We start from the raw sequence: 27,232 nt of genomic DNA, 5'->3' as shown, positions 1-27,232 counted from the left end.
TAAGGTCGGGAGGTTTATTAATTGTAAACGTTTTTGGTCACAACTTTTGTTTCCCCAGAATTTCAAATATTACCAATTAATATATGGTAGGCCTATAACACCATACCGATACCATAGTTCAGTACGGTACGGTACCTGAGTAGCTGAATCTATTCACTACGGTATGGTTACGTACCTACGGTAAATATTATCCGGTTCCTTTATTTTCCCTAGGCTACGGTATAGCCTACCGTATAGTTAACTACGGTATACATTTCCGTTGAAGAAATTATTTTATTATTGAAATAAAAATTAAAAAATACAAAAAAGACCAAAGTGGTTGTTTTAAGATTTTTTTATTCACTACCACTACAGTTTCGAGTTAAAGCTAGAAACTACCCTTACAAAACCGCGGAACTGTACCGGTACTTGCGGAACTGGCCTAATTCTAACTCGTTATTTCGTCCTAAAAACTTCTACATTTAACCTTTAAACCCTTCACCTGTTCAACAACTATTTAATTTAAAACTATTGAAATTTAATACCATATCGGTATGCTCTTATTAAAATAATTTCAAACCCCATTTTGTTTAGTTCTTCGCGGCTGAACTACCACTAATTAGTACTGAGCTCGTACGTAATCACATGTTTTGTTTCGGAAAAAATAACCCTCAAATCTATTGGTTTTAGGTACTTCCCCTTGCGCGAGAATCAAAATGTACATAATTTTACGTGTGTGGCAAATATCTGAGTATAGGTTTAGTTTTTGACAAAGCGGATACACTGAAAATTTTGGCAAAGTAATATATTAAACAAATTCAAACAGTTTAATTGAAAGCTATTGCGTATTGGCTTACCCACGGCTGATAAAGAGAAAAAATGGTGGTTTGATGAGTAACCAGAAACATATATTTTACTGTTTTAAGTAAAAGTTTATTTGACTTTAAAATCTGCATAACACTGTATTAGCGATGCAATAATTGATTCCTCGAGTTGGATGGATGAAAAGGTAGACTAGATCACTTCGTCACCAAATTAGAGCCATGATATTTGAATATATTTGATTTTTACATCCCTGGTTGGTGCCTCGTGGCACATTCAAATACTATTGTACTAGTTTAAGAATGAACTGATGCATGATATCTATAATGTATTCCGTAATATTGCTGAATATTGGGGCCACGTTCACAACACGACGTAATTACTTCTGGTTGGCGTGGCTGTGTGGCACAACCATCCCTATCTGACTACTGACGTTATTCAAATTTAACGTCACAGTAACGTAATACTGTAATACGTATTAAGGCCCTCCTCACTATACCAACTGTCATTCAAAACGTGTGATGATCACCCAAAATCGAGCAAGCTATTTTTCTCATTTTTTCATTGTAATGATCTCGGTGTGAGAGAGATCGCTGGCGTTAGTGAGTTCGTTATCGATGGCGAAAATGGCATTTCGGGCGATCTTAGCTATACTTTGGCAAGTTCCTTGATGTGCTTGTGAGGTCGTAGTGACGTAGTCTTTGGATGACAGAGCCAGGTGGGGGTTAGTATTAACATATGCAAAAGTGGTCGTGCCAAGCTGAATATAGGTTCTACGTCGTTTAGTGAACATGCGCTGAATATTAAAATGTTAAAAATTTGTTTACTTTTCTCAGTTTGAAATGTCTAAATCTAAGTGTGATGACCGTCCAATGACTTGGGCTGATGGACGTCGTGGCAAAGTTCCAAAATACAAATACTCAACCCTGAAAGAAATTTATGACAATCAATCAAATTGCCAATCTTCATCTTATTGTGTTTATGGAATTGTATGTGATTTCGCAGAGGCAACAGTATCTAGAGGAACAGGTATATTTAGAAATTGAATATAAAAAATTTCGAAGTTTAAGTTTGTGATCCCCCAGTTCACTTTCATTCAGTCATTAGGGGCCGTTTAATCCTGTTTAGGGGCTGATCGACCTCGCAGTCTTGCCCCCCTCCCTCTTGATTATATTTTCCTGATCATTGTTTTTTTAGCTGCAATGTGTACTTTAATGGTATTCGGAATATATCATTATCTCTCTCTCTCCAACACAGTGATATTATGACAGTATAATGAATAAGATTCTAGAATCAAATAAGCTCATTAATATCTAACACAAAAATATTATAAACTTTTTTTCAGATTACTTTGCTCTGGTATTTCTCATAGACGACACGAGTCAGATTCCACTAAAAATTAGATTGTTTCACAGAGACATCAACTTTTTTGCAAAGGTATGATTATTTTATTCACGTAGGAATTTTGTATTTATATTAAAAAAGCCCTTTTCTTGGTGATAAAAAGTAGAAAGGAAGAATTCATGATCGTCTCGAAGAAGAGGAAAAAAATAAAACTCTCAGTTATACGGTAGACCATAGCATCTCATCCACTAACAATTTTGTATAAGGGGATGGAATATATAGAATCAATCAGTAAATCATCCACGTTTCATTAAAGGTGGAAAAAGCTGTATCCTAATAGCGATTGAGTCAATCATCCTGCGGTAGTGAGAGTCCCAATAATTTTCTCGCACCCAATCACTCCCTACAGAATTCAAAGCTTATTCCGCAAACCGATTGATTAAAAGTACAAAGTTGCTTTTTCTTTGTGAGAATCCCATTTACCTATATGGAATAAGCATTAATTGCGATAGTTAGTTTCAATTTGAGGCTCAGCTGAAATTTATCTTTCTTATATTTGGCTATTGATATTAACTAGAAAGGACATGTTCCATGGTTGTTTCTGGATGTGGAATCTATTATCTAATATCAAATATATTTATAGGTTGATGTTGGTGACATTATACGTTTGCATCGGCTAAAAGTCTATAGAGGTGATGAAGTAGTATTATGTTCAACAAGAGGATGGTCATGGGTGCAATGGAGTAAAAAGGTAACCGAATATGGTAACACCTCTCAAACAAAGTGAAATACATGTTACTTATTATGAATGCTGTTTAACAGGACTTTCTAGATTTTATTTTCATGAAGATGGTGAACAATGTATCTTTCCTATTTTAATTTGGAAATTGCAAACTTTTATGTAGTTATTTATAGGGTAAGATTTTTGTTCTATGCAAATGATGAACCATGACCGCTTGTCCGAATATCAACTTCTACCAGGTGTAGCAATAGTCAACTAAATATTCCTTTCTTATGCCTGGATTTTATTGCGAAGGAAGTCACGAGCGACCAGCTTTTATGAGAACCACCCTATGACATTGAGGAGTCTGGCAATCTTCTTAAAAATGAGATAATAAGAAGTGAGATGGAAAGCGCGTTCCTAATGCCTAGCACAATGTGAATAAAGTGTTATACTGAATTCTTAAAAGTTGAACAGAAATTATGAATTAAACATGAAAAGAATCTGCTGATTTAGACCCAATCATGCATATGTAATAACAGTATTGTATAGGAACTCAAGGTGATATAGAAGCTTTTTATACACAGCCATTTCATGTTTTCACCTTTATTTAACAACCCTTTTTTAAACAGACCTCGATATATAGGGATACGCAATGATTGGTAGTACCAGAATCTTTGTTGTAATATATTCTACAAAATTTATTAGACTTAGTAAAGTGGACGGCATGGGGTTTAAACCCAAGATCTTCATGCAATCACTTCTATAAAATTGTTTCATTACTTTTTAATCAATTTTCAGGATGATATTTTGACGTCTGAAAAAGCAAGTTCAGAATCGTATACTTTAACTGCTTTTGATAGAGAAATCGTTGACAAACTTCGACAATGGTATGCAGAACATCCAGAGGCTTGTTCAGGTGCAGATGAAAAATGTATGAGAATCCAGGAAGTAAATCACAATGATCATTTCACACTTGTGTGCCAGGTCTAGCTTGTTTTGATATTTTTACTATAACTAACTTATTGAACCTGAAATGAACCTATGGATTGTATTGCTTCGTTGTTGTTGGGAAAACATCACTTTTATCGCAAATAATAGACTAAACTGGGGCTACCCAAGAAGAAATGGTGCATTCAAATTCAAGAAGCAGCTGCAATCCAAATTTAATACCCGAAAGGTCCGGATTTAGATGGTGGTCCGCCGGTTGAGTAGCCCTGCCCTAGAAGCCACGCGCTTGTATCGAATGGGTTAGCATTTTAAACGTGGAAAGGGATCATGAAAAATTTTAATATATTGGATGGGGCCCCGAGCTTATAAGTTTGGGAAGCCCTGAACTGAACTATTTCAGCTCCTATGGAACCTGATATTTCACTCGAAATTTGCAATTTTATCTTAATTAGAGAAAACTCTTTATTATTTTTTATCTTGCTTGTTCGCTGATCGTTTCCACAACATCTGTGCTTCAAGGTTCTATTGTACTCATATACACGGTCGGGTAGTCGTAGTCCATATATTCAAGCATTGCTCTCTTGTTTATTTTGTGAATATTCAGTGGACATCTTAATTCGACCTTCAGTTGTCAACTTAAACGACCTCCATATTAAAATTCTTCGAACAAAATCTTCTGCTCTGGAATCACTCTGTAATGTCTATTACGTAGGTTTAGAAGATATTGCATGCAATGAAATGAATGGTAAAATTAGATATTTATGTTTGTGTTGTATATGCCACACCATGTGTTTATAGGTACTTAATTTTGAAGAAGTTAGCAGCACACACATTGTAGCTAAAGTTTGGGATGGAACGAAACCTAATATTCTTTTTCATCATTTCACGGATGCCGAGGTAGGAGAATAGTTTGTTGATGTTATTGATTGTATCTGATTGTAAATTTCCTTGAGGTAGTTATAAAACGCTCGCTTTCGTGAGATATCGCGTGTATCTGACAGACAAATACCTATCAACATACCTACCGATCAAGATCGATAAGTAATGAGGCAGCTTTTTCTACATTACTCGCTAATAAAAGAAAATGTTGAAACAGATTGAACGTGAGACACGATATCAGTGTTGCATTATCCAAAACAGAACCCAAGGTAGAAGAACTAGTGGGAGCCAAGCAGGTGCACCCATCTCATTGAACTGTTTTAATGCCATTCAATAGAGATGAATGCTTGTTATACTGCATTGCTATTTGCTTTCATTTCTTTAGTGGACCGCTGGTCATCAGAAAAATTGAAAGATGACCGTTATGCATCATTTTTCAAAAAGTTTGAGAACCACTGGGTAGATGAATTGGGAAGTCTCTATATATGGGCATATTTAAATTAATACATCTCTGAGCCAATATGGTTTTTCTGTAAATTGAAAAGAGACAATGGTACAATAGTTAGGCATAACTATATCAAGTCCCTGTTCATCAATATTATATACTGTTATCTGAAATAAATAAATTAAAGAGATTGTATCCATTTATTACAATAAAATATTCCCAAGTACCACCCTGTTGAAACATTTATATAAGGTAAATAAAGAAACAGTTTTTAGGACTTCTCCTCTCAAGGTATTCCAGAGGGTTATGTCGTCGATATTTCTATTTATGATGATCATGCAGAACATTGGCGAGATATCAATATTAGCAAAGGTAAAAACTTTTTATATTTAAATCACTATCAACGAAAAAAGCATGAGCGTGGGCGGATGCCAAACCAGTAATATAATATAGGCTTTTTCGATTCATTCAGTCAATCTATATTTAATATTATATTTGAATTTGAATAATGATCAGTTACTACTTCCTTGATTTTAGGAATATGTGAGAATAATTTTTAGAAAATTGATAATCAGTCTAAAAACGGGTTTCATTAGTACGGTAATAACTGTATAAAATAGAAATAACGAATGGTTATTGTTTCTACGTTATTACATCCAATCTCCAAAAATAAAATAATTTATATATCCTAGATGCTAGCACAACCCATTTCAATATATATTCCTTCTTTGATAACGTTATTCCAAATATCCCCGAAAACAGTGAATTAATGAATGTCTGCCAACCCTGGTTGTAGGTTTGTAAAATATATTGAGAACGATTGCCTGGTGGTTAAAATGTTAGGCCTACGGTAACAATGAATTTGCAGGTTAAATCTCGAGTTCAAATCCCATGCCCACCATCTCTGTCTAGGTGTGACTAATTGGGTAGGGTGAAGTGGTTAGATACTCACTAGACCAGGGGTGTGCGGCCTGCAGGCCAAAAGCGGCCCGTGGTGGAGTTCCAATTTTGCATGATGTGCTGCTCCCGAAGCGAGTTTTTAATTTAATTTGGTATGTAGGAGTAATTCAAATCCCTTTGCATTACGAAGCCTATACCTGAGTCCAATATATGTCACAAGATCAATAACCAAAATTTTTGCAATTTCTTGTTGCAATGTTATATAAAGTTGCGGCCCGCCCTTTCGCCCAGTTGTTTCTATCCGGCCCTTCTGTATTGAAGGCTACACACTCCTGCACTAGACAATGCTGAGCTTAATAGATTTCATATGGTAAGATGGTAAGTGAAATTGTATTCATTATTACTTCTAGGTAATTTTTTGAAATTTCATAACCTTCATGCTTGGGCCAATCGTCAGAATGCAGCAAATTATCGAAAAATCACTTGCAGTGAACTATCAGTACATCCAGGAAAATCTTGTGGGCGAGGTATAGAAATCACTAACGATGATGAATGTTTAAACATGAAAGGGTGAGATTTTTTCGTATATTCATGGGATCTTACAACTTTTAGCGAAATAGAGAATATAGTCTTAGATACGGAACTCTGAAGATTTTTCATTATAGTTCTTCTAAGCAAGGTCACTTGTGCTCCCTTGACAATATAATGCAGGGGTTCGCGAACCCCCAGGGGTTCACAAGAAGATTTCCAGGGGTACTTGGATGGCAGTCGAGTTTTTGTGTGGTAATCTTTTTTAATATCCTTCATTACCACCATAGGAAAATGCGTGCCCATTGAAACTAGATGCCGATTGAAACGTAGATTTTCTCTGATGTTGCGTTGTTGTGTTGTGGCACAACAATGTGAAAGGTTTTGCATGCAAACTGTGAAATCTCTAAAGACAGCGTGCTGCGAGCATTGGACAAGTGATTATGCTCCCAAACTTGGGAGAGATTTTATAAATTCATTAGTTAGGCAGACGACAAGGACAATACTATCAACAAGACGATTTAATTTAGTTACATAAGGTCAATAAAATGGTGTTGCAACAAATTGTTAGTCAATATATATATATCACAACTTTGTTCGGTCTTAATTACCGGGGGTTCGCATTGATTTTTCATGATTCGGGGGGTACTAGACAGAAAAAAGGTTGAGTACCCTTGATATAATGAAAAGAATAAGAGGAAATTACAAATGGTCTGGATCAGTGGTTCCTGACACATTGCACACATTCTGGGCCATCTTGGTTTACCTTAATAAAGCCGAAGGCAATGTAATTGTTGTCTCATTTCTGTTTCTTGGAAATATTAGTCTTGTGAAACTGTTCAGTCATCATATAACAGAGGTATTTGAAGTGGTATTTTGATTGGTAGATTGCCAATCTCATTATGATCAAACAATGCACGAGAAAGCCTTATTAGGTAACGAAACTAGACAAAACGGGGAAATTTTTTATGACGGGGAAAAGATGCAAACGAAATTGCATTAAAATCAATATTGTGGCCCCCCTTAATTAATATTGTTAATTTTAGTTTTCATTTTTTTAGTGACATGGATGCTGCAAAATTATTTTTCGACTGTAACGATGATTTTTCACAAGCACCTTCAGATAGTTGTCCAGGACCATCTGCCAGATCTTTGTCACAAACAGAAAATATAACAATTAGTAATTTGGAAGAAGAAATTGTCATCCAGGATGATAGTGAATCTGCCAAAGAAAACTTGAAACAATATAATTCAAATGAAAATAAAGTTTCACAATCATGGATCTTATCTAGTTGCAGAAGTAATGAAAAGGAATCACAGTCTAGTTCTGATGCAAACAATTCTCAAGTGATTCGGTGTTTGCAGGAATCGTTAACTGGTAAGATTTCACAACAAAATTTGTCTGTTTAAAGTATGATGGATTAAAACCTAATTCAGTGGTTCTCAAAATTTTAAAGCCGCGTTCCATTTCCAGAATTTGTCAAGTCTCGTGCCCCCCTCTAAAAATAGCTAGCTAACAATTAGCTTCAAATAACAGATAGTAAGGTTAAAGTATGTTTTGTTATGAAAGCAAGTTGAAAATACATGAATGAAACGTATATTAATCTAAAATAAGGCGGGCGAGATCAAATCTAACAAATATTTTTATTTTTAATTAGCTTCAGGCTCCCTCAAAAAATTGTCTACGCCCCCCTTGTAGGGGCGTGCCCCACAATTTCAGAACCAACGACCTAAGTAGTGTTACAGCAATGGGATTTTCGGAGTTGGAGTAAGAATTTCCGATTTTTAACAGTGTCAAAATTTTCAACAAAGTCAGAATTTTTGGAAGAAACTTTAAAAGCATCAAAATCAAATCAAATTTTCAATAGATAATTTGAAAAAACTTGCATAGGCCAAGTTAGTTTTTCTCGGAGCTGTGGTCGGAGCCGAAACTTTTGTCAACTTTGAGTTGTGAGCCTAAGTCAAAAGCATCGTCAAGTAGAAGTTGCAGTCTTATTTTAATTAGCTTGGAGTTCGGAACATTACTCTAATTCAGGACTGAGTCGAATGTTGGTGAGTGCAGCAAGTACGTACGGGTACCATAAGTGAATGGCGATCATTGTTTATCGAAGGCATGTGTAAATTGATTACAATCCACAGTGCTGTGTGGATTTTAGACATTTAGCCTATGTCTTGGATTGGAAAATTCGCATAACATAGGGGAGCAATAAACTTTCGTCTGTTTCCTGAATTATGCAAAGAAAGTGATTCTGAAATTGAAACTATCTTGTTGCACTCACACGTGAGATGGCTTTCGAGAGGAAAAGTACTGAAAAATGTTTTAGTATATACTGCACATGGAAAAAATACACGATTTTCAACAATAAATAAAACATGAAGTGCACAAAAAATTCTCTGATGCTTGTTTGATGTGTGTCAGTCTATGATTCCCTACTTGCTATTAAAACAAAATTCTGAAACATAATGAAAATAAGATATGATATCACAAAATAGATGAACTGGTGGAAGCCAAGCAATTACACCCATCCCATTGGACTGTACCAACGACATGCAATAAATGAATGCTTCCTATTTTAAATTCTCCAGTGCATCGCAGGTCATCAGACAAATTGTAAAGGGGCCGTTATGCATAATTTTTCAAAAAGATTAGGAATCACTTCTCTAGTCCCACATCCTTGTTTAAAGCCTGTGGTAAAATATATAGATCAGGCGTCGGCAAACTATGGCCCGCAACGCTCCACTGAATTATATTAACAAAACAGCTGTATTGATGATTATATTCTTTACGTGACAGAATTTGTTTTGGGACACTAAATTATATTATAACCTAACAAACATAAAATTCACAATCACTCGTTCAATGAGGGTATAATTGATTATATTTAGACAAATGGCCACAGAACGAAAAAAAGTTGATGCTGAGTGCAAATGGTTTAATGACGCAGAAAAAATTCAAATGATCAGTCTTCGCGCACTGCTTGAAATTTAACTGAAATCTGTGTGAAAAAATGTGAATCATTGGCCATTCCTTCAGTTTTTACTTTCTTAAAATATGTGCGGCCCGCCAATGACTTGCAACCTTTAATTTTGGCCCACGATCGACAAAAGTTTGCCGACCCCTGATATAGATGAAAAGGAATTCAATGAAACATAGGTCTATTAGTAGTAATTTGGAATTTACCAGATTCTGATCTTGCGAAATGATATAGAACTTCTCAGGGTAAAAAGTGGAAAAATGAAATTATATTATATATAATTGAAGTAATCACAATTCATGACGTAAATTTATTCGTTTATTTGGTTAGGAATGGTTACATCTTCAATCAATATAACTTACGACCAAAATACAGTAGTTCAATATCTTTTATATTCATTTCAGTTGTCTCTGGTGAAGCAATGCCTCTTGAAATATCTGACTTGCAGAATGTGATCGAGTATGAAGTTCCTGTCAACACATCAAAGTATTTTAGAGTTCGAGCAAATGTTGAATCGTGCAAACCAAATAATGGTACAACTGTTGTACATTGTTGCCCAATCACAGGAATAGCGTAAGAATATTCATTTATAATTATTTAAAATAACTTTGTTCCCTTGAAAAATTTCAATTGATTCAAAGGATGGATCGTCAAGGGCATGTGATGAACTGTATTTCTCATTTTGAATTAATAACTTTTCGGGTCTCCTGGTCATGGTGGCCTAGGTGTTAAAGCATAAGAATAAACTATGGCCCCATCGCATGGTAAAATCTGGGGTTCAAATCCCATACCCACTACCTCACCCATGGTGTAATAAATTGGGTAGGTAATGCAGAACAGGAAATATACCTGTTCCTCCAAAACTTTTGTAGGCTCTTAACTAGTAGTGGCTGCTTGTACAGGGCCATGTTCTATGAGAAAGGAGTAAATTGTATAATATTCGGAAAATAAACATAGGAACAAAATATATTATTATCTATATACATAAATGTAAGTGGATAAATTAAATAATGTTTTCATAAGTCATTTCTTGTTAGGCAATCATCTGATGATAGTCAGCAATAAAACTTACAATACATTAATTAGAAAATATACTTTATTTTTATAGAACACTTATTAATTTCAATTTTATCAAACTAAATACTTCTAGTTCAAATCAACTGGACCTAATCCTTCAGCTCAAAATAATTACCGGTATTCCTTTGACTAGATTTGAATTTGCCGGAAATGGGTTTATATAAAATCTGAATCTTATTTTTTCTAGGTTTCCAACAACCAATACAGGAAAACCTCTCAATTTCACAGGGGATGTGCAAGCATTTGTAAAAATCTGGAGAAAGGTAATATTTAATCAAAAATAGAATTAACTGTACCAGTGAAACAGTCATCTGACTGTTTGCAAAAGTATAATTTCGAGGATTTTCAATATTCCCACTTTACTATAATATAGTTCATCATGTAAAATAGCAGGTCAGAAGATTCCGCGCTCCAGGAGTGTATGTACCAATATGGAGGTAACTAATTTTGTTTGCCCATTTTTCATCAAGTTGTTTGAAGGGAATGAAACCTATGGGTAGGGGGTATATTCACTTGGCTAACACAGACAGTCCCCGAACTCGTAATAGAACTTAAATAAGAAAAATCGGAATAAAATTATAGCCTATCCCTAACCTGGTACACACACTACGGAAGTATCAAAGATTCCATTTGAATATAATTTGGAATTGATGATAAATGAAAATTTGTTTTATGGTTTTGTATGATGGAAATTACTTTATATTTTATAAATGTCAGGAAATCATGGTTTCACAGCAAAATTAATACATTTTATTAGAACATACCAAATTCAGAATTGATTGCAAAATAATATTGGAAAGAGACATTTTTTCACATTAATCAATCTTTCTTTTTTTATCTAATCTTAGGTCCGAGGACTTGATTCTCAAAACACTGAATCTTCATGTCCCATAGTTGGTATGGACTCACAGTCGGCATCGCAGTGGGATCTACCAACTTCACAAGGAACCAAGTAATAATATTTGTTATCTGTTATTGAGAGAATACATAAGACATATAGAAGATACTTCCACTTTTACCCAGGGCTGTCGGGCTTTGAAAAACTGGCGCTCCAGAAGTATGTGTACCAATATGGAGGTAACTAATTTTGTTCGCATACTTTACATCAAGTTGCGTAAAGGGATGGAAGCCTACGGGCAGGGGGTATATTCACTTGGCTAACACAAGCAGTCCCCGAACTCGTAATGGAACTAAAATAAGGAAAATCGGTAACCTGGGACACATATTGAACCTATTCCTCACTAAAAAGAATCGAAAGAAAGGAAATTTTTACTACAGCTTCTACTCCCGACTACGAGGAATATTAAAATACAACTCTGTCTTTAATATCGATAAAAACGAGCCTAACTCCGACTCTACGAAGTCTTCTTAACTTCTAATAATCTGAAAGTGATTAGTTCGAAGAGAAAAGCATCATGAAATGTTGTAAAAATTATCTTAGAGATCATATTAGAAAGTTGGATTCTGCTTATCATTCAGCCCAGTAAAAATAAGAGAATATGATAGTCAAAAAGATGGAAGCAGATGGGAGAGTGTGGAAGCGGAGAAATTTGTTGTCAGAAAAAGAAAACTTAATGGAAAAACATTCAAGATTTTATATTTGTTGAAGGTTAGAAATTAATAGAGGAATTCATCTCTTTTTTATGGCGCTTATTAACAACAATACTTTCCTGAATCTCTCCTTTATTTTAAATTCACTAGATTCTACAAATTGAAAAAATATATAAACTAGATAGCGATCGGAGACCGCTACCTGTCCGCAGTTCCGATTCCTTTGCTCAGACTCAATATTGACACCGCATGTCCCATCACTAATTAATTAATAACTCGCTAATTATACGACATAATTCATCCAAAATCAAAAGGCTTCTGGTCCGAGATATGATGAATGCACATGCAAAATTTAGAGCAGATTCAATATCGCTTTTGTGAGATAGCGATTGGAGACCGCCGACTTATCGATCTCCCGCATAAAAAAATCAGTTAGTTAATTATTAACTCGCTAATTATAAAAAAAATGAAAAATAAATTGATCAGCTAATTAATAACTCGCTAATTATACGACATAATTCATTCAAAATCAATAGGCTTCTGGTCCGAGATATGATGAATGCACATTCAAAACTTGGGAGCAGATTTAATCTCGCTTTCATGAGATATCGCGTAACATACGAAAGTGTCTACCAGACAAACAGAAAAATACCTATCAACATACTTACCGATCAAGATGGATAAGAAACAAACAGACAAATATCTATCAACATACTTACTGATAGAGATCGATAAGTAATAAACATGAAAATAGGTTCATAATTTATAAAGCATGTTTTTTTAATTTTTCACTTCCAAAATGTTATTTATTTTATCTGAATTGTATCGAGGTTGGCTGCCTTTTACATAGAGGTATTTTCATCTGAACAGGTAGAAGATTATGGAACAGATCGTCTGATACAGCACAGTTCTAAATATGACCGTGTGATACAAACTGTACCTCTTTCGTTGATGCTTTCAACATCACCTCCAGCAGTAGGAATACAACATGGAGTATTTTATTACAGGTTGTAAAACATTTTTATTTTTCATGATTGACACTGTACATTGAGCTACCGGTATTACGTTGCAAGGATCGAGAAATTATTTTCTTGTTTCAAAATTGCCTGTTCTACATTTATATTGAGGAAGTTCCACTGAAAAATGTTATTGTTAGAATTAAAAAAACAAGAGTGCGATGCTCAAATATATTGACCGAGGGACTCGCATTGGTACTGGCAGCACAAGAGCTTGGCAAGACTAGAGTACAAATTTTCTGGAAAGATTGACGGGCAAGCGTGTCAGAGTCTGTCAAGCATGGCGGAATAAACCCATATGAATACAAAAAACAGCAAGATTTAGCGAGTCCCAGGTCGGAATCGAAAAAACATAATGAAAGTAATAGCCGTCTAGCGGACTTAGCCATTATTAAGTACTGGATATTTGAGATCTATTGGTCCATTAGTTTCAGAAAAAATTTTTCCTCAACAGCAACGATTTACCAGGACAATCTTTTTGTGTGCCTAGTGTCCATTTATGAGGCTGCCTTATGGTCCCCACAACATAACACATTAATGTTATTCAGGAAGTCTTAAGACATAAGTTTCAATGCATTAGCACAGTTTAAACAGTAATTTAACCAGGTTGTAATCATTTGCCAAATATTTTTATAACATTGTTTCTTGCATTGTGATCGTTCTCACTAATTTTGTTTGTTGTTCCTGTTAGCTGAACAATTTGTGTTTGGTTACTTGTATGTTGGATTAAATTTCATAGCCTTGTTTATAATTGACTAATTAAGAATATGATTTGCGTAAAAATTATAAACTTTCAATTATCGGCTGTTGACGTATAATAGCATGATACATGCACACCCGCCATTTTAATAGGATTTTATAAACTACCGTAGTTACTTATCATTTTAATATTTATGCATTGAAACTGTGTTTTTCTAACCAGCTGTCCTGCCTATGCCATCCCACCATGTCTACCAACTTTGAAAGAAGAAGCAGAATCTTTTATTGAAAGCCGAATATCAAGCACAATGAATTGCCCCACTCTTGTACCTCGATTTAGTCTTAATCTAACTCTGGCCGATGGAAAGGTAAAGCTTGAGAATGTGACTCTGGCATCTAATAAAGCGGTAAGGGAATTTCATCAATACATTATCATCTATGAATTTATATTAAGTAAAATAAGAATGACTGCGGTGAAGTTCAGAAAAAATTTTGTATGATATGTCTGGAAAAGAAAACGCGTTGCTTTTAATTCTATGTTTATCATTTTGAACCCTACACGCTGGCATTTAAATTATGATTCTAATAGTGCAGGAAATGTCAAACTCCATTGCTAATTCAGAAACCGGCTCACTGTTGCACAACCTATTTCTCTATGGAGGACATGGCTTCAAATAATGTGGGGGAAATAGGTCAGAATTGGTTATCGGCATATTCTCTATGCATATTGTATTTTCAGCATGATAAAATGTTAACTACTGTGTACTGGTGAGGTTCTACTTGCCTTTTCAAGAAGGTGGCTTCGTCAGTGTCTTTCGTTGCACTAAGCGGATAGGGTATATTCTACAAATCAAACAGATTAAAGTTTAGAATTAAATACTTTATCTTGTGTTTGCAACAGGTTGAATTCTTTTGTGGTACCACACCACAAGACTATTTGTTGAACATAAATAAAGTTGCTGATAGTATTGATGAATGCATAAACGAAATGGTGAATGGGCCAACTCTTCTAGAATGTATAATTGAGAAAAAATCAAGGAAGAGATCAAACACAGAGGATGCTAAGCCTTATTATATTTATGATGTTTGCAACACTTCACTTAGATGCTGATCTGTTCCATATGAACGTTTTTTTTCTTAATATTCGTTGAATTCAAAAATACACACATTCACAAATTTCATATTATTTGTGTGACTTTTTAAATCGAAACTGTATTGTCGAGGGCTTAGTCTAAAAATGAATCCTGTGAGACGAGCATTGATTTGTTTGTGTTTAAAATCCAAGACAATACATATTTCATCAGTTAGAAGAATTAATGGCAAGTACTAATCCTTGTGGTGTCTAGTGGTAGCCTTGAGGGAAGATACTATTAGAGTGGTGAATGCGGAACCAGAATAATGAAAGGTGGGTAGTTGCAGAAGTCACTTCATCATGTTAAGACTGATTAGCATTGCAGTTGAACCTGTGTTTTTATCTGGTTGTCCAATACCAATTTTGTTGCTTAAAAGCACAGTTAACATGAAAATATCCTTATATCACGATAGCAAAATACAAACAGAAAAAACAACGTATACCGCCAGCAAAGCTTTTTATTCTACGGTGGCGATAACGTTGATCAAAGCCTACACGAAAGATAATAATCATATTGAATTAAATTTAGGCTGCAAATTTATTCCTATAATTTTTCTCGAGCATTGATGATTTGGTACTTGCGTGATAAGGAGAGCCGATATTGGGATGTAGATGGCCGGAACAAACAAAACAAAATCACGAAACACATTTTGTCCTATATAAAATTCACGACTCGTTGTAAAGGGAGGTTGAATACAACAGGCTGAAATAAACAAATCGCCCATATCAGTGCTCGATACAGCCGAAGTAAATTGAAAGCGATGTCTCGTAAAAAATTCCTGTCATTCAAACCTCGTAGACAAAAGCAGGTTTTAAAGCTGTCAATATCATTATTGATGAGATTTTCAATATATGCTTCATTCTTTCTATTGAAGAGCTATTTTGCTATTTCGGTCTGCGATGTAAGCATTTTATACTTAAATTTGCAACAGGCGTTTCACTCTTCCTATTGCATCTCGCTTCAAGTAAACAGGAGGTATGAACGCAATAGGCAAGAGAAAATGTATACAGATGAAATGTGGCACGCGACTTTGACCCGCGCAAACGAGCGAGTGGGAGGAGAGTGTGGAAATAAGTTTGCGGCGTTTATACGTATATGTATGTGTCACAAAACGTTATACTCTGTTTGCAATTCACGTTTTAACTCTAAGAGTCAATTTCGCCATCCCTAGAATTAAAACGATAAAAATCGTTAAAATTAATTTTGAGAAAATCATTATTGATTAAGACCTCGGCAAAAAATGGCGTGGACATGAAATCCAAACAGAGTCTCAAAATATGCGTGGACTCGACTCTAATCTGAATTTCGGCCCATCCCCAGTAAAAACGCAGAATTTTTTACTTCATAATTCTGTCATAATCGCTGATCGTTTTTTGACCGCGGTCATTTGGGCAGCCAACTACGTACTTTTGGTAATCTTTGTTAACGGTCCATTTCATTCACAGGTATTAATTTTTGCGCAATTGGCAGATATCGAAGTTTGGTTTTTATATTTCAGTCAAAACCGTGAGTTCACATCGGCGAAGATATTGAAGACAGTGTCCAAGGAATTAATTTTATTCCGATTTTTATCTGTTGCGTCGGTTTTAATTTTCCTCATCATGCACAGTTAGTAAAGTACGTTCCTAATTTTAGGCGAACAATATTGTTGTTACTGACTCCGGGATCCGGATATTTACGAATCTGATAGTTGACTTTTTCTTTATTTTACTTCTCTATAGTCTGCGTTATTTTAGTACCAAAATAATAAACGAGAATATCGGTCACAGAGACTGAAGACTTATTGATCGGAAGTTAGGGGATCCCCCAAAACAGCGCTCTTACTCCATAGTGACACCTTGTGTCCCATCACTAATTAAAAAATAACTCGCTAATTATACGACATAATTCATCCAAAATCAATAGGCTTCTGGTACGACATATGATGAATGCACATGAAAAATCTGGAGCAGATTCAATCTCGCTTTCGTGAGATATCGCGTGCATCTAACAGACAAACAAACAGACAGACAAATACCTATCAACATACTCACCGATTAAAATCGATAAGTAAAAATACCTATAAACATACTTACCGATTAAAATCGATAAGTAATGAAAACTCCGCACATTCGTCATTCCGTGAATAACAGTGTTGCTTCGAGTTAAAATACTGATTAAATAAATCGGCCGGCAATAATGGCATTTATATATATGCGCTGGAAATAATCTTCCCCCCTAAAATTCCCATGTAGGCCTACATGTTATTTTCGGTACCCCCAGAATGTGTACTAGAGCTAATATTTGAAACCCGAAATATATCTTTAAATAAATATATACTAAAACTATGTGTGGAATTCAAAAAACTCCATAATTAAATATGAAATTTCGGGTTTGCTCCGGGCTTACCTCTAGTGTGTACCAGGTTAAGCCATAATTTTATTTCGATTTTCCTTATTTTAGTTCTATTACGAGTTCGGGGACTGTCTGTGTTGGCCAAGTGAATATACCCCCTGCCCATAGGTTTCAGTCCCTTTACACAACTTGATGTGAAGTGGGCGAACAAAATTAGCTACCTCCATATTGGTACACACCAGTATCTTCCCAAACTTTTTATTTTAGAGTAGTATTTCCAAATTTAGGGTGTCGTAGATATTTTGCTATTAGTGATAAAACGTAGTAGTATATATTTACAATAAAACTATTTGTAACTTATATATATATGTGTGTTATGTATTTGACTGATCATCTATCTTCGACGGCATACGAGTCACTTTCTGCATATTCAAATATTATTTAGGTTAGGCATTAAAGTATGGCATCACACCTGAAAATTAGGGAAGTGTTTGAAATTTTAGGGTTATAGCGTATAGGAAAATCACTGATACACACACTTCTGGAGCACCCTCATCTCATCCCAGTGGCGTAGCAAGACTCCCCCCCCTTAACCTAAAATTTGCGCTTTAGCAAACTTATCCACCATCTTCGTCATATCAAGTCGGGTCAAGCGTTCAGATTCAATACTCAGCAGCGCCAGTCCAGAGAGCCTTTCCTGCGACATCGTGCTCTTGAGATAATTTTTTATTAATTTCTGTTTCGAAAACCAAATTATGTGCAATCTTTTCATTTTGCTTCAAAAATCAGTAGCTTACCTGTGATAATTGTCGTGTAAGTTTGGAAGAAATTCATTCGCGCCGGCGCCATCACGTTTGGAGATTGAACACGTATCTAGTTTTCCGGAGTTCTCTACCGATACCACCGACGCTAGGCCTAATTCCTCCTCAGTTACGTTCGGTATTCCCAGGCTGGTTCCATTACATTTGAACCCACGTACATTTGAGCCCATGGCAATTGCACCTGTATGCTATAGTAACCCCCACACTAACCCTAACCCATGGGTTTTAGCACCCGCATATAGATTGAATCCGTGGATATACACATGGGTTCAAATGTACGGTCACCGCCCAGCAGGCTACTTGTTTCAATTTTGGTTTAAATATTTCGTTTATCTTGGTTACTTTAATTTTTTTCATACGTTCTTCCTCTTCTGCCTTTTTTTCTGCGTTTCTGTGCGCTACTGAAAGGATTTGCTTTCGACATCATTCTGACAGTCTTCACAATTGTGCCGGTACGATCAAACCACACGAAGCCGAAAATCGACGACTCCCTGAAATTGTTACATAACAAAACGATTTGAGCAGAACTAACATCAACATTATAAGATGTGCATTACTGGTTTTGCAATGCAGCTTTTAGTTTTGCCGGGGGGGTTGATGCTACGCCACTGTCTCATCCTACAGGGGTGGAGGCACAAAAGTCATATTGGGGGTGTCAAAATAGTGCTGGCGAAAAATGACATCCCCTTGGAATTTCTCTGGCAGCTTTATCCCTTGTGTCACTATGCACATACGTCACGGACATGCGTTTCACCAAGTATCTCAGTGGTAAAATCAGTATGATATCTCACCAATACCGCGCAGTTCACTGTTTGGTAATTATCAAACCACGAATCAAGTCGAGATCATCCGAGCTTCGATTCGAGTGTGAGTCCGTCATCACGTAGTTAAAGACATTCTAGAATAGAATTCGGTTCTAAACTAAAAGAATGAAAAACCAGTGTAAATTACATTCTAACGATGGTATTCTTCCTGGTATTTTACATGATGCTTGTAGACCTTATTCATACGAAAACATTTAAGCTCTATTTTAAGATGATTGCTTTTTTATACCTACTTTGTTGCTCCGAAATTTAACAATTGAACAACATGACTATTGCAGTGACGTTTTAATGCCTCTATACAGACGTTACTTCGAGTCATTCACCATTTACATCTTTTAAGTAACCAATGCCATACACTTACATGAAAACTTTCTCTTATTATTTTATTCATCAATCAAAAATGCCAAATTTGTAAATATCATAATTGATCAAGCAAGTAATTTGTCTGAATTTATATCATCCCAAACGCTTACCAACTAAATTATTCTTCCAAAGTTATCGATGGTTTCGGACAAATCTACAATATCACATCCTAGATGTCTTTCACATCTAAAGCCCTTGTCTTTCACGTTATAAATATTGAGTGGTACTGGTAACTGATCTCGACGTCCACATGATCGTATTGATACCAGTTGCTATACAGTCTATAACGAGAATTTGCTGCTACAAATATATTTTGTCGTGTTATTGTTTTCTGTTTGACAAAACAAATAAACTCTCTACTCAAGCTGTTCAAGACTTGAAGAGCAAAACGTAATTATGTCAAACATACCTTCACAATATAAAAATTTTATTCAAATTTATAATCGAAAAAATTTGAAAGAAACTTTAAGAATTATTTACAATGTTTAGTTAAATTTAATTAGCTGATTTTGATTTAATTTAAATTTGGCATGCGACTCGATCACTCTGCGTAGAGAGATTTCTTCAATTTTAGTCTCTCTATGCAGCAGAGTTATCCCAGCCGTACGTCAAATTCAAATTAAATCACAATCACTTTGCACGATGACATAAAACATGTTTTTTCATGTCATTTCTATGCATAATTAAGTAACATGAAATGTTAGAAATAGGAAAAAAAATTGTTTGACACTATTCGAGGACATGGAAATTTTCTTGAAACAAATTCAACTAACTGTAAAATATTCTGTTATTCGTTTTCCATATCCTGTTTTAAAGCTTCCGACGAACGAACACAAACGTATTTCAGGCAACATTGTACTACAAGATATTAAATATGCAGATGTATTTCAAAACATTGGCTTCCGAAATGTGCCTCCGTTTTTGAATTTAATTGAATGTTACATCTACGGCGCAAAGTTCCGAGAAGCACCATTTCATGAATCATAACTTCCAATACCTTTTCAAGGTTTGTCATCGTTGATTTCATAAATAATGTTTATTTAATCTATATTTCATGGCGTAACAACCGGTATACACTCACATCTTCATTTAGGTTGATAGTAATTGACAGAAGCTCAATTGCTACAATAAACATATAAATACTCGGCGAATTTCATTTTCAAATTTTAGTGATCCTTGATTTCATCCAGCTCGCTGTCACTGATTGCGTACCGACACCCTACTGCCAGATTTACGGAAATTTGACACGCTCAGTAATATTTTGCCATCTACATTCTGACACGCCTCGACCGTATTTCGCCACCCCTAATCTGACACCACGCAACGACCGTATTTTGTCAACCCTAACCTGACACCACGCAACGACCGCATTTCGTCACCCCCAATCTGACACGCACCGACCGTATTTCGCCATTCCTAACTTGACTCGACGACCCTATTTCGTCACGCCATTTTGACACACAACGACCGCATTTCGTCACCCCTATACTTGCTATAAATATATTAGACGTCCAATATCGCTGTATTATCTATCTAAAAAGATAATTGTGGTAAACTATTATTCAACTCTGTAATATTCAAATCATCGGAAAACGTTCCCCCTTTTCTGGTATTTGGAATAATTTAATGGTAGTTCGACTGACGTTAGAAAATGTTTAAATTGGCATCCTAAGCAAAACATATAATAATTATGACGTACAATATAGCTGTTCACTCTTTATCTTACTAAGCCAGTGAAGTGAGTTGCGAATAATTGTGATAAATTGACTTCAAGAATAAAGAACAATCTTATAGGACTGCCATACTGCATGACCAGGACATTAAGTCTACCGGACAGCTCGTCACGGCTAAACTAAGCTTTTCTGGTTGGCATTCCACTGTGACTAGACTCTACTACAATGCTCATACTATTTCTCCAAATTTGTGATACAATATTTATTTCGACCCCATTTTGAATGCAGTATTTATAATAACCATTGTATATTTCACGATTGAGCATCATTCGAAAACCACTAAACTAGCTTTCTTTTTTTTACTGCTTGGTTTAGAAAACTTCGATTTTTTGGTTGGGGGTTTAGTCCGTTTTCTTCCTGATGTTTCTGCTGGTTTAACTTCCGCAACAGGTGGCTGATTTTCATTCTCATCTAATGAAAGATCTTTTAAATATTTCACTGCAAAAGAATTTCAATTAGAACCAAACGAATAGTAAGTGCACGAAAGCAGTTACATCGAACTATTGAAGCATGTATTCATTTTTAAAAGTCATTCCAGAAAACGAAATCTTATGAAGATCTAACACAGTGTTTCTCAAACTTTTCAAGACAAGCTTCCTTTTTAGAATTTGCCAAGTCTCGTGCCCTGCCTCAAAAATAATTAGCTAACAATAAGCTACATATAACAGAGAGTAAAGAAAAATATGTTTTTATCCAAAAAACATGTGGATGGAATCGCAATCTCAAATAAAGAGATCCAAATATCAAAAAATAACGTGGGCAAGATCAAATCCAACAAATAATTCTATTTTCAATTAGCTTCACGCCTCCTCATAAAATTATCTTTCCCGAAAACCCAGAAATCAGACGACAAATGTTGGACATGCCATTTTTGAGACAATTCAAATTGGTTGTTAAATTTTCAAAACTAACCACATCTTCAAGTTACCTGGATACAAATCTGACAAACTATCTTTATCTGAATCATCATCAACACCACCACCACCAAGCATCTCATCCGTGACATCCGAAGTAGATTCATTGGCATCTGAGAGAAAAAAGAACATATGAAACATCCATTTTAACCAACGTTATAAGTTTCATTCAGTCATGAATGAAGCATTTATTAAAAATCATTGTACAGCACCTAAATCATGTTTATTTGTCAGACACCTTTATTTATTCCTATGTAGAACGTTGTTAACATGAGAGTATGAAACACAACATTAAATTGGATTTTGATATATAGCGTAACGCAAGATTTCCGGATAATTTTCTCTAGAATACATTTGGCATCTAAAACGATCGCACAGTTTTGGTATCCAAGTTTCTATAATTAATATTCAACTTACCTTCATGTTGTCTGTTTAAGTATGGTGTGGGTACAAACTTCGTACCCTCCTTCTGACACTCATCCCCTTAACGAGCAAATAAATTTGGTTAAGTTGTATTATTCTCAGGCACAAACAAAAAGTTGCTAAATTTTGTAAATCTTTCAAGATCGGTATTGCACACTAACATAAGAAACAAATCTGTTATGCTACATCTACATGACTGACGTTAATCATATTTCATCAATCAAATTCTACGTATGTTATCTCAATTTCAATACTGGGAATTTAAAACTTCCAACATTTAAGAGAGACACTCACATCTTTTCTTAGCTCGAATATATTTCTTTCCTTGTACATGACGCAGCACATGTAATGGTGTTTTATTTATATGTCGTAATGTGAGAGTACAGAATAAATGCTTCCTGGAAAACAAAAACATCAGCAATAAACGTTCACAAAAACTTTGAAAGCTTGGAAAGGGTGAACAAAAAGTCAAAAAATTTGATGACTACTAAATTACGAAATGATTGAAATGGGAACTTTATGAATATTCTACAAATCTGAGTACAAAAGTATATATTAATATAAACTTACTCATGGCCTTTCTTCACATTTGTCGCAATCATTGGTTCATAATCACTGTATTTAAATGTTTCATGTAAATCCTTTGTCATTCGTTTATATTTCTTTCCATTTAAATATTGTTGTATCGCAGGCAGTTTACATGGAACCTCATGTCCAGTGAGGATGCACCTCACCTAGAAAATAACAACATACAGTCATTGGAGCAAAACTAGATGAGCCTACAGCTGCTCAATGATTCCAGCATGGACAAGAGACTGAACAGATTTGGTAACACAGGAAAGTTGAAATATATAAATAGATCTTTTTTTTCAAGTTTTAAATTTGAATAACTGTTTTTGTGTTTAATTGTAAGACTTTACTAACTCAAAATGATATATGTTCAAATGAAACTATCAGTCTATCATATCAAGAAATTAAAATATCGGACACAGTTAATTGCGAATCGATTCATATCTTGGAAGTTTCCTATTGTTGTTTGGCTTTCAATAGTAGTGGTATAAACTACTTGAGACAGTAGTAGGCATATGTAGGTCATAAAGAAGTTTATTGAAAGGCATGACCAGGGTGTGTAATATAAAATCTATAAAAGAATTACCCTTTCTTCTGTACGAATTAAATTAGGATTTTCGCTAAGCAGACTTTCAATAGTAGGTTTTATTTCGCCAGGATCCCCTTCTGCCATTTTCAGTGTTGAGTAAGCAGTTGATGGAATAGTAATAAAACTAACCCTCAAGATTATTCTCTGTAACATGAACAGTGAATTATAAGAAAAAATAGTTCTTATTCGCATTGGAAAATAAGATGTTCAATCTCATAAACATATTTACATAGCAGCAGCTTAGCACATTTTGGAATAGAAGATACTAAATATAGCAAATTAGAGATATATTTGCATTAATTTCTGCTTCTTGTCCCAAAATACATTGCTCTATATGACGTCTAGTTATCCAGTTGGCAAATAATAGAATGAATTATTGCATACAACAGCTATACATTGAAAAATTAGGAAATATAGGTATAATTTGCCTTCATAATTCAGAAGGTCGAAGACGTTTGCAGATGGCGATGAAATTAATACACAGTATTACAATAATAAATTACTATTTTTCAAATTATTGTTTTGAAACATGCAAGTATATTGACATGGAAGTCAAGTGTTACGTTCACCATGTTTATCGGCCACACGCTCACATTATTCAATTAGCAGAAAAGCCACATAATTGTGGATTATTTTTCAAAACCAGGAAAAAATATGCACGAGGTAGCCAAGAGGAAATATGAAACAAAAAGTACTAGTAATCTACAAAAAACAACTGCTTGGACCACTAAAAATTTATTTAGTTTAATAATTTGAGGAAAAGGGTTTTTATTTCTACAGCAACAATGTAGTGATAAGGGCAGCAAATAATGACGAATGTTTCAGGTTGATTAGAGTTCACTTTATATCATTTGTGTAATATTGTATAACTCTATCCAGCTATTCTTGATACATTAATTAATTCATCAAAACAGCATAAGTACTAATAGAACATAATGAACTGTGATATTTTCATAGTCAAATAATAAAAAATTATAATTGGCACTTCTTCAGAATATATATAAATTATGTTATTCAGGTATACAAAATGGTACTATCTATGTTCAAATTTTATTTAAAAGTTCTCGCATCAGGCACGTTTCCCAATCCCAAATACTTTGTATGTCTACCAGTAGCGACTAGTTTTCCATCCTCTTTTAGTATATTGACATTTGCAAAAGCAAGATTCTTTCCTGTTCGTAAAACTTCGGATTCTATCACAATTTTTTCACCTGGCGAGGCAGCCGATATAAATGAAACATTTAAATCAACACTAACACCAAATTTATTATCTTTTGTAGAAGCAATTGCTAAAGTAGATATAGTATCGACCAATGTGCAAATTAATCCACCATGCATGGTTCCAGGTACATTCAAGTGTTCAGGTTTTACCATCATTTCTACCCGAACTTTCCCATCATTTGCAGACAAAACTTGAGCACCTTGCAACAATCTGTCAAAGCCTTTTGACTTGGCAAATGATCTGATCAACTTCTGAAGATTTTCAACGAGTGCCATTGCTATTTCAATGATGTTCAATTTCTTAATTTTAATATTTGAATATATCACCGAACTGCAAACGACAGAAATAACTGTAACACAGACTCACAGTTATTCGATCTGGCCCGCCTGATGCTGTCGCAACCAACTGACTAAACCTGCAAACTGAAACCGAATTTCAATATTTCAGCTGAAAAATAGCTCAAAGAATTTGTTGAGGTTGCGATTGAATTTAGTTTTGGCACAAGGCTTATTGTTGTCCACTTTTGCTTTTGTAACACTGTAGACTAAATATTATTCATAAAATGCAACTTTTCATGTCACACATGGCCCGACTAGATGGACAAAAGATTTGGCCTCTGGTCCAGAAACCTAGCCCACTTCTGGTATAGAGCATGGGTGGGCAAGGTTTTAGGACCAGGAGCCAAAAATTTTGCCCCCTGAACTGGCGATTCATGTAAGATGTACCGTAAGTCTGTACTGTACCTAAGTGTGACGTGAAAAGTTGGTACATTTTATAAACCTATTTACATTACAGTGTTACACAAGCAAAAGTAGAAAACAATACCTAGGCCTCTTGCAAAAACTATATTCCTCGAGCTATTTTATAGCTTAAACATTCAAAATTTGTTCTCAGTTTAGTTGCGGCAGCATCAGGCTGGCCAGATTGAATTACCCAACGGGTCGGATTTGATACGCGGGCCGTACCGGTACCGTTTGCCGAGTGGAAGTGGTGACTCCTCTTCGGCCCATGGGCCGGGGCCACGGCCCATCAAATTGGGCCTAGGCCCATCAGGCTATGGGCCGCGACCCATCAAGTTGTGTAAAGGAACTATTCACTTGGCTAACACAGACAGTCCCCAAACTCATAATAGAACTATAATGTAAAAAATCTGAACAAAATTTTGCCCTAACCCTAACCTGGTACACATACTACAGGAGTTTATTTTTTGGTTCGAATATTGACAATTTTGTAAAAATTGAAAATTTTGGTAAGATAATTGAATTTTTCCTGACGGGGCCGCGGCCCATAGCTTGATGGGCCACGGCCCGTGTGGCCCAATTAGATGGGCCGTGGCCCTGGCCCATGGGTCGTAGTGGAGTCACCACCCCTGTAGCTGTAGCGTTTGCCTGTGTCAAGTATAGAGGCACACCGATAGGCGGTAGCAAATCATCTCCCGTTGTTTTCCTGTCAGGTAAGGTACGGTATGCAACTATTTAATGACTAGGCTATGTCTGTACCGTATGTGACTATTGACTGACCCTAAAGACTCAATGCAGTACCATATGGGGAACCACGGCCTCTCGACTCGTCCGGTTACCAGTCCATGTCGGGTATGGGATTAGTTTTAGTTCTGTGATTGATACGGTAGCTTGTTAGTGTTTTTCAAGTCTCAAGAGTTCACCTGGAATTTGTCCTTCACATTTTCCTTGCAAAATCATTAGCCATACCGGTAATCTTCTCAAGGCATTTGGATTTGAGTGACATGGTGTCACACATGTTTCGCGAACATTCATACTTCATAGTGCTGCGTGTCACCGGTATGAGATTACTCAAGCGGTGGCGGCGTTTACTTCACGTCATTCCTAACCACTTTGTTGGTTTCTTCCTTCAGCCTTTTAGTGTTGTCCTTTTTGATGTATTAGGTGTTTTTTGGGCCTCCAGAAGTATGTGCACCAAGATGGCGCACAACCTGAATATAGTATAGGTATTGGGTACCAGGTTAAGGTTCAGGTTGTGCGCCATCTTGGTGCACATACCAGAGCCATTATATAACTAGTCTGGAAGCTCTCGCTTTTTTGCATGACACCGAGCGACACCGAGGACACCGAGTTGTTGACAGCGACATCTGGTGTTGGCGTGGGTTTTACACCCCTGTCGTCTGCTGGACAGTCGAATCAGGCAGTTCGACGCAGGTAATGTGTGATTGTTTTCAGGCCATGTTTACACATTTCAAGTTCCGCGAAGTTGGCAAGATATAAAAAAAAAATGAAATAAAAAGGCAACTATTATTATTAAACTTAAATATAGACTGTATATGCAGAAAAGGTAGTCTAGAATCCTAAGCTACTGGTAACTCCGGTGCTGTTAACATTCGTTTTTAGTTACCGGTACAGAGTTAATTATGGTTCCAAGCAAGCATCGTGTCCCGGATGGTAAG

The 27,232-nt window shown here is 35.6% G+C and overlaps 3 protein-coding genes across 4 annotated transcripts; 1 reads left to right on the top strand and 2 right to left on the bottom strand.

The window, feature by feature from the left end:
- Positions 1–1,641: 1,641 nt before the first annotated feature.
- On the top strand, positions 1,642–15,073 carry LOC120344486 (uncharacterized). The gene is made up of 15 exons (XM_039413728.2): positions 1,642–1,830; positions 2,147–2,238; positions 2,789–2,896; positions 3,668–3,853; positions 4,616–4,714; positions 5,417–5,513; positions 6,452–6,611; positions 7,631–7,947; positions 9,949–10,117; positions 10,809–10,884; positions 11,470–11,573; positions 12,101–12,230; positions 13,043–13,179; positions 14,111–14,294; positions 14,789–15,073. The coding sequence occupies exons 1-15, from the start codon at positions 1,644–1,646 to the stop codon at positions 14,996–14,998; spliced, it is 2,256 nt and encodes a 751-aa protein (XP_039269662.2). The 5' UTR covers positions 1,642–1,643; the 3' UTR covers positions 14,999–15,073.
- Positions 15,074–21,296: 6,223 nt separating this feature from the next.
- Positions 21,297–26,680, bottom strand: LOC120344936 (surfeit locus protein 2-like). Of its 2 annotated transcripts, XM_039414278.2 has the most exons (7): positions 26,477–26,680; positions 23,589–23,735; positions 23,003–23,166; positions 22,727–22,830; positions 22,427–22,492; positions 22,024–22,122; positions 21,297–21,533 (listed from the first exon to the last, which is right to left on the bottom strand). In XM_039414278.2, the coding sequence occupies exons 2-7, from the start codon at positions 23,673–23,675 to the stop codon at positions 21,361–21,363; spliced, it is 693 nt and encodes a 230-aa protein (XP_039270212.2). In that variant the 5' UTR covers positions 23,676–23,735; positions 26,477–26,680; the 3' UTR covers positions 21,297–21,360. The 2 variants fall into 2 exon arrangements, with proteins under 2 accessions (XP_039270212.2, XP_039270211.2); XM_039414277.2 differs by lacking the exon at positions 26,477–26,680 and having other exon boundaries at positions 23,589–23,783.
- Positions 23,737–25,767, bottom strand: LOC120344937 (acyl-coenzyme A thioesterase 13-like). Its single transcript, XM_039414279.2, has one exon. It carries the CDS (start codon positions 25,086–25,088, stop codon positions 24,642–24,644), a length of 447 nt encoding a protein of 148 aa, XP_039270213.1. The 5' UTR covers positions 25,089–25,767; the 3' UTR covers positions 23,737–24,641.
- Positions 26,681–27,232: the final 552 nt, after the last annotated feature.

The sequence above is a fragment of the Styela clava genome, chromosome 5 (assembly GCF_964204865.1).
Source record: "Styela clava chromosome 5, kaStyClav1.hap1.2, whole genome shotgun sequence".
NCBI lineage: Eukaryota > Metazoa > Chordata > Ascidiacea > Stolidobranchia > Styelidae > Styela > Styela clava.
The sequence above is the reverse complement of the archived record's forward strand: the minus strand, read 5'-3'. Positions and strand labels throughout refer to the sequence as shown.

Excerpts from the sequence above, each read along its gene's own strand:
- LOC120344486 (XM_039413728.2), top strand. The coding sequence starts at position 1,644 with ATGTCTAAATCTAAGTGTGATGACCGTCCAATGACTTGGGCTGATGGA. Across the intron at positions 2,897-3,667 it reads GGGTGCAATGGAGTAAAAAG|GATGATATTTTGACGTCTGA; the intron begins GTAACCGAATAT and ends ATCAATTTTCAG. Across the intron at positions 7,948-9,948 it reads TTTGCAGGAATCGTTAACTG|TTGTCTCTGGTGAAGCAATG; the intron begins GTAAGATTTCAC and ends TATTCATTTCAG.
- LOC120344936 (XM_039414277.2), bottom strand. The coding sequence starts at position 23,783 with ATGCGAATAAGAACTATTTTTTCTTATAATTCACTGTTCATGTTACAG. Across the intron at positions 23,167-23,588 it reads TAATTCGTACAGAAGAAAGG|GTGAGGTGCATCCTCACTGG; the intron begins GTAATTCTTTTA and ends GTTATTTTCTAG. Across the intron at positions 22,493-22,726 it reads TATTCGAGCTAAGAAAAGAT|GGGATGAGTGTCAGAAGGAG; the intron begins GTGAGTGTCTCT and ends TTGCTCGTTAAG.
- LOC120344937 (XM_039414279.2), bottom strand. The coding sequence starts at position 25,088 with ATGGCACTCGTTGAAAATCTTCAGAAGTTGATCAGATCATTTGCCAAG.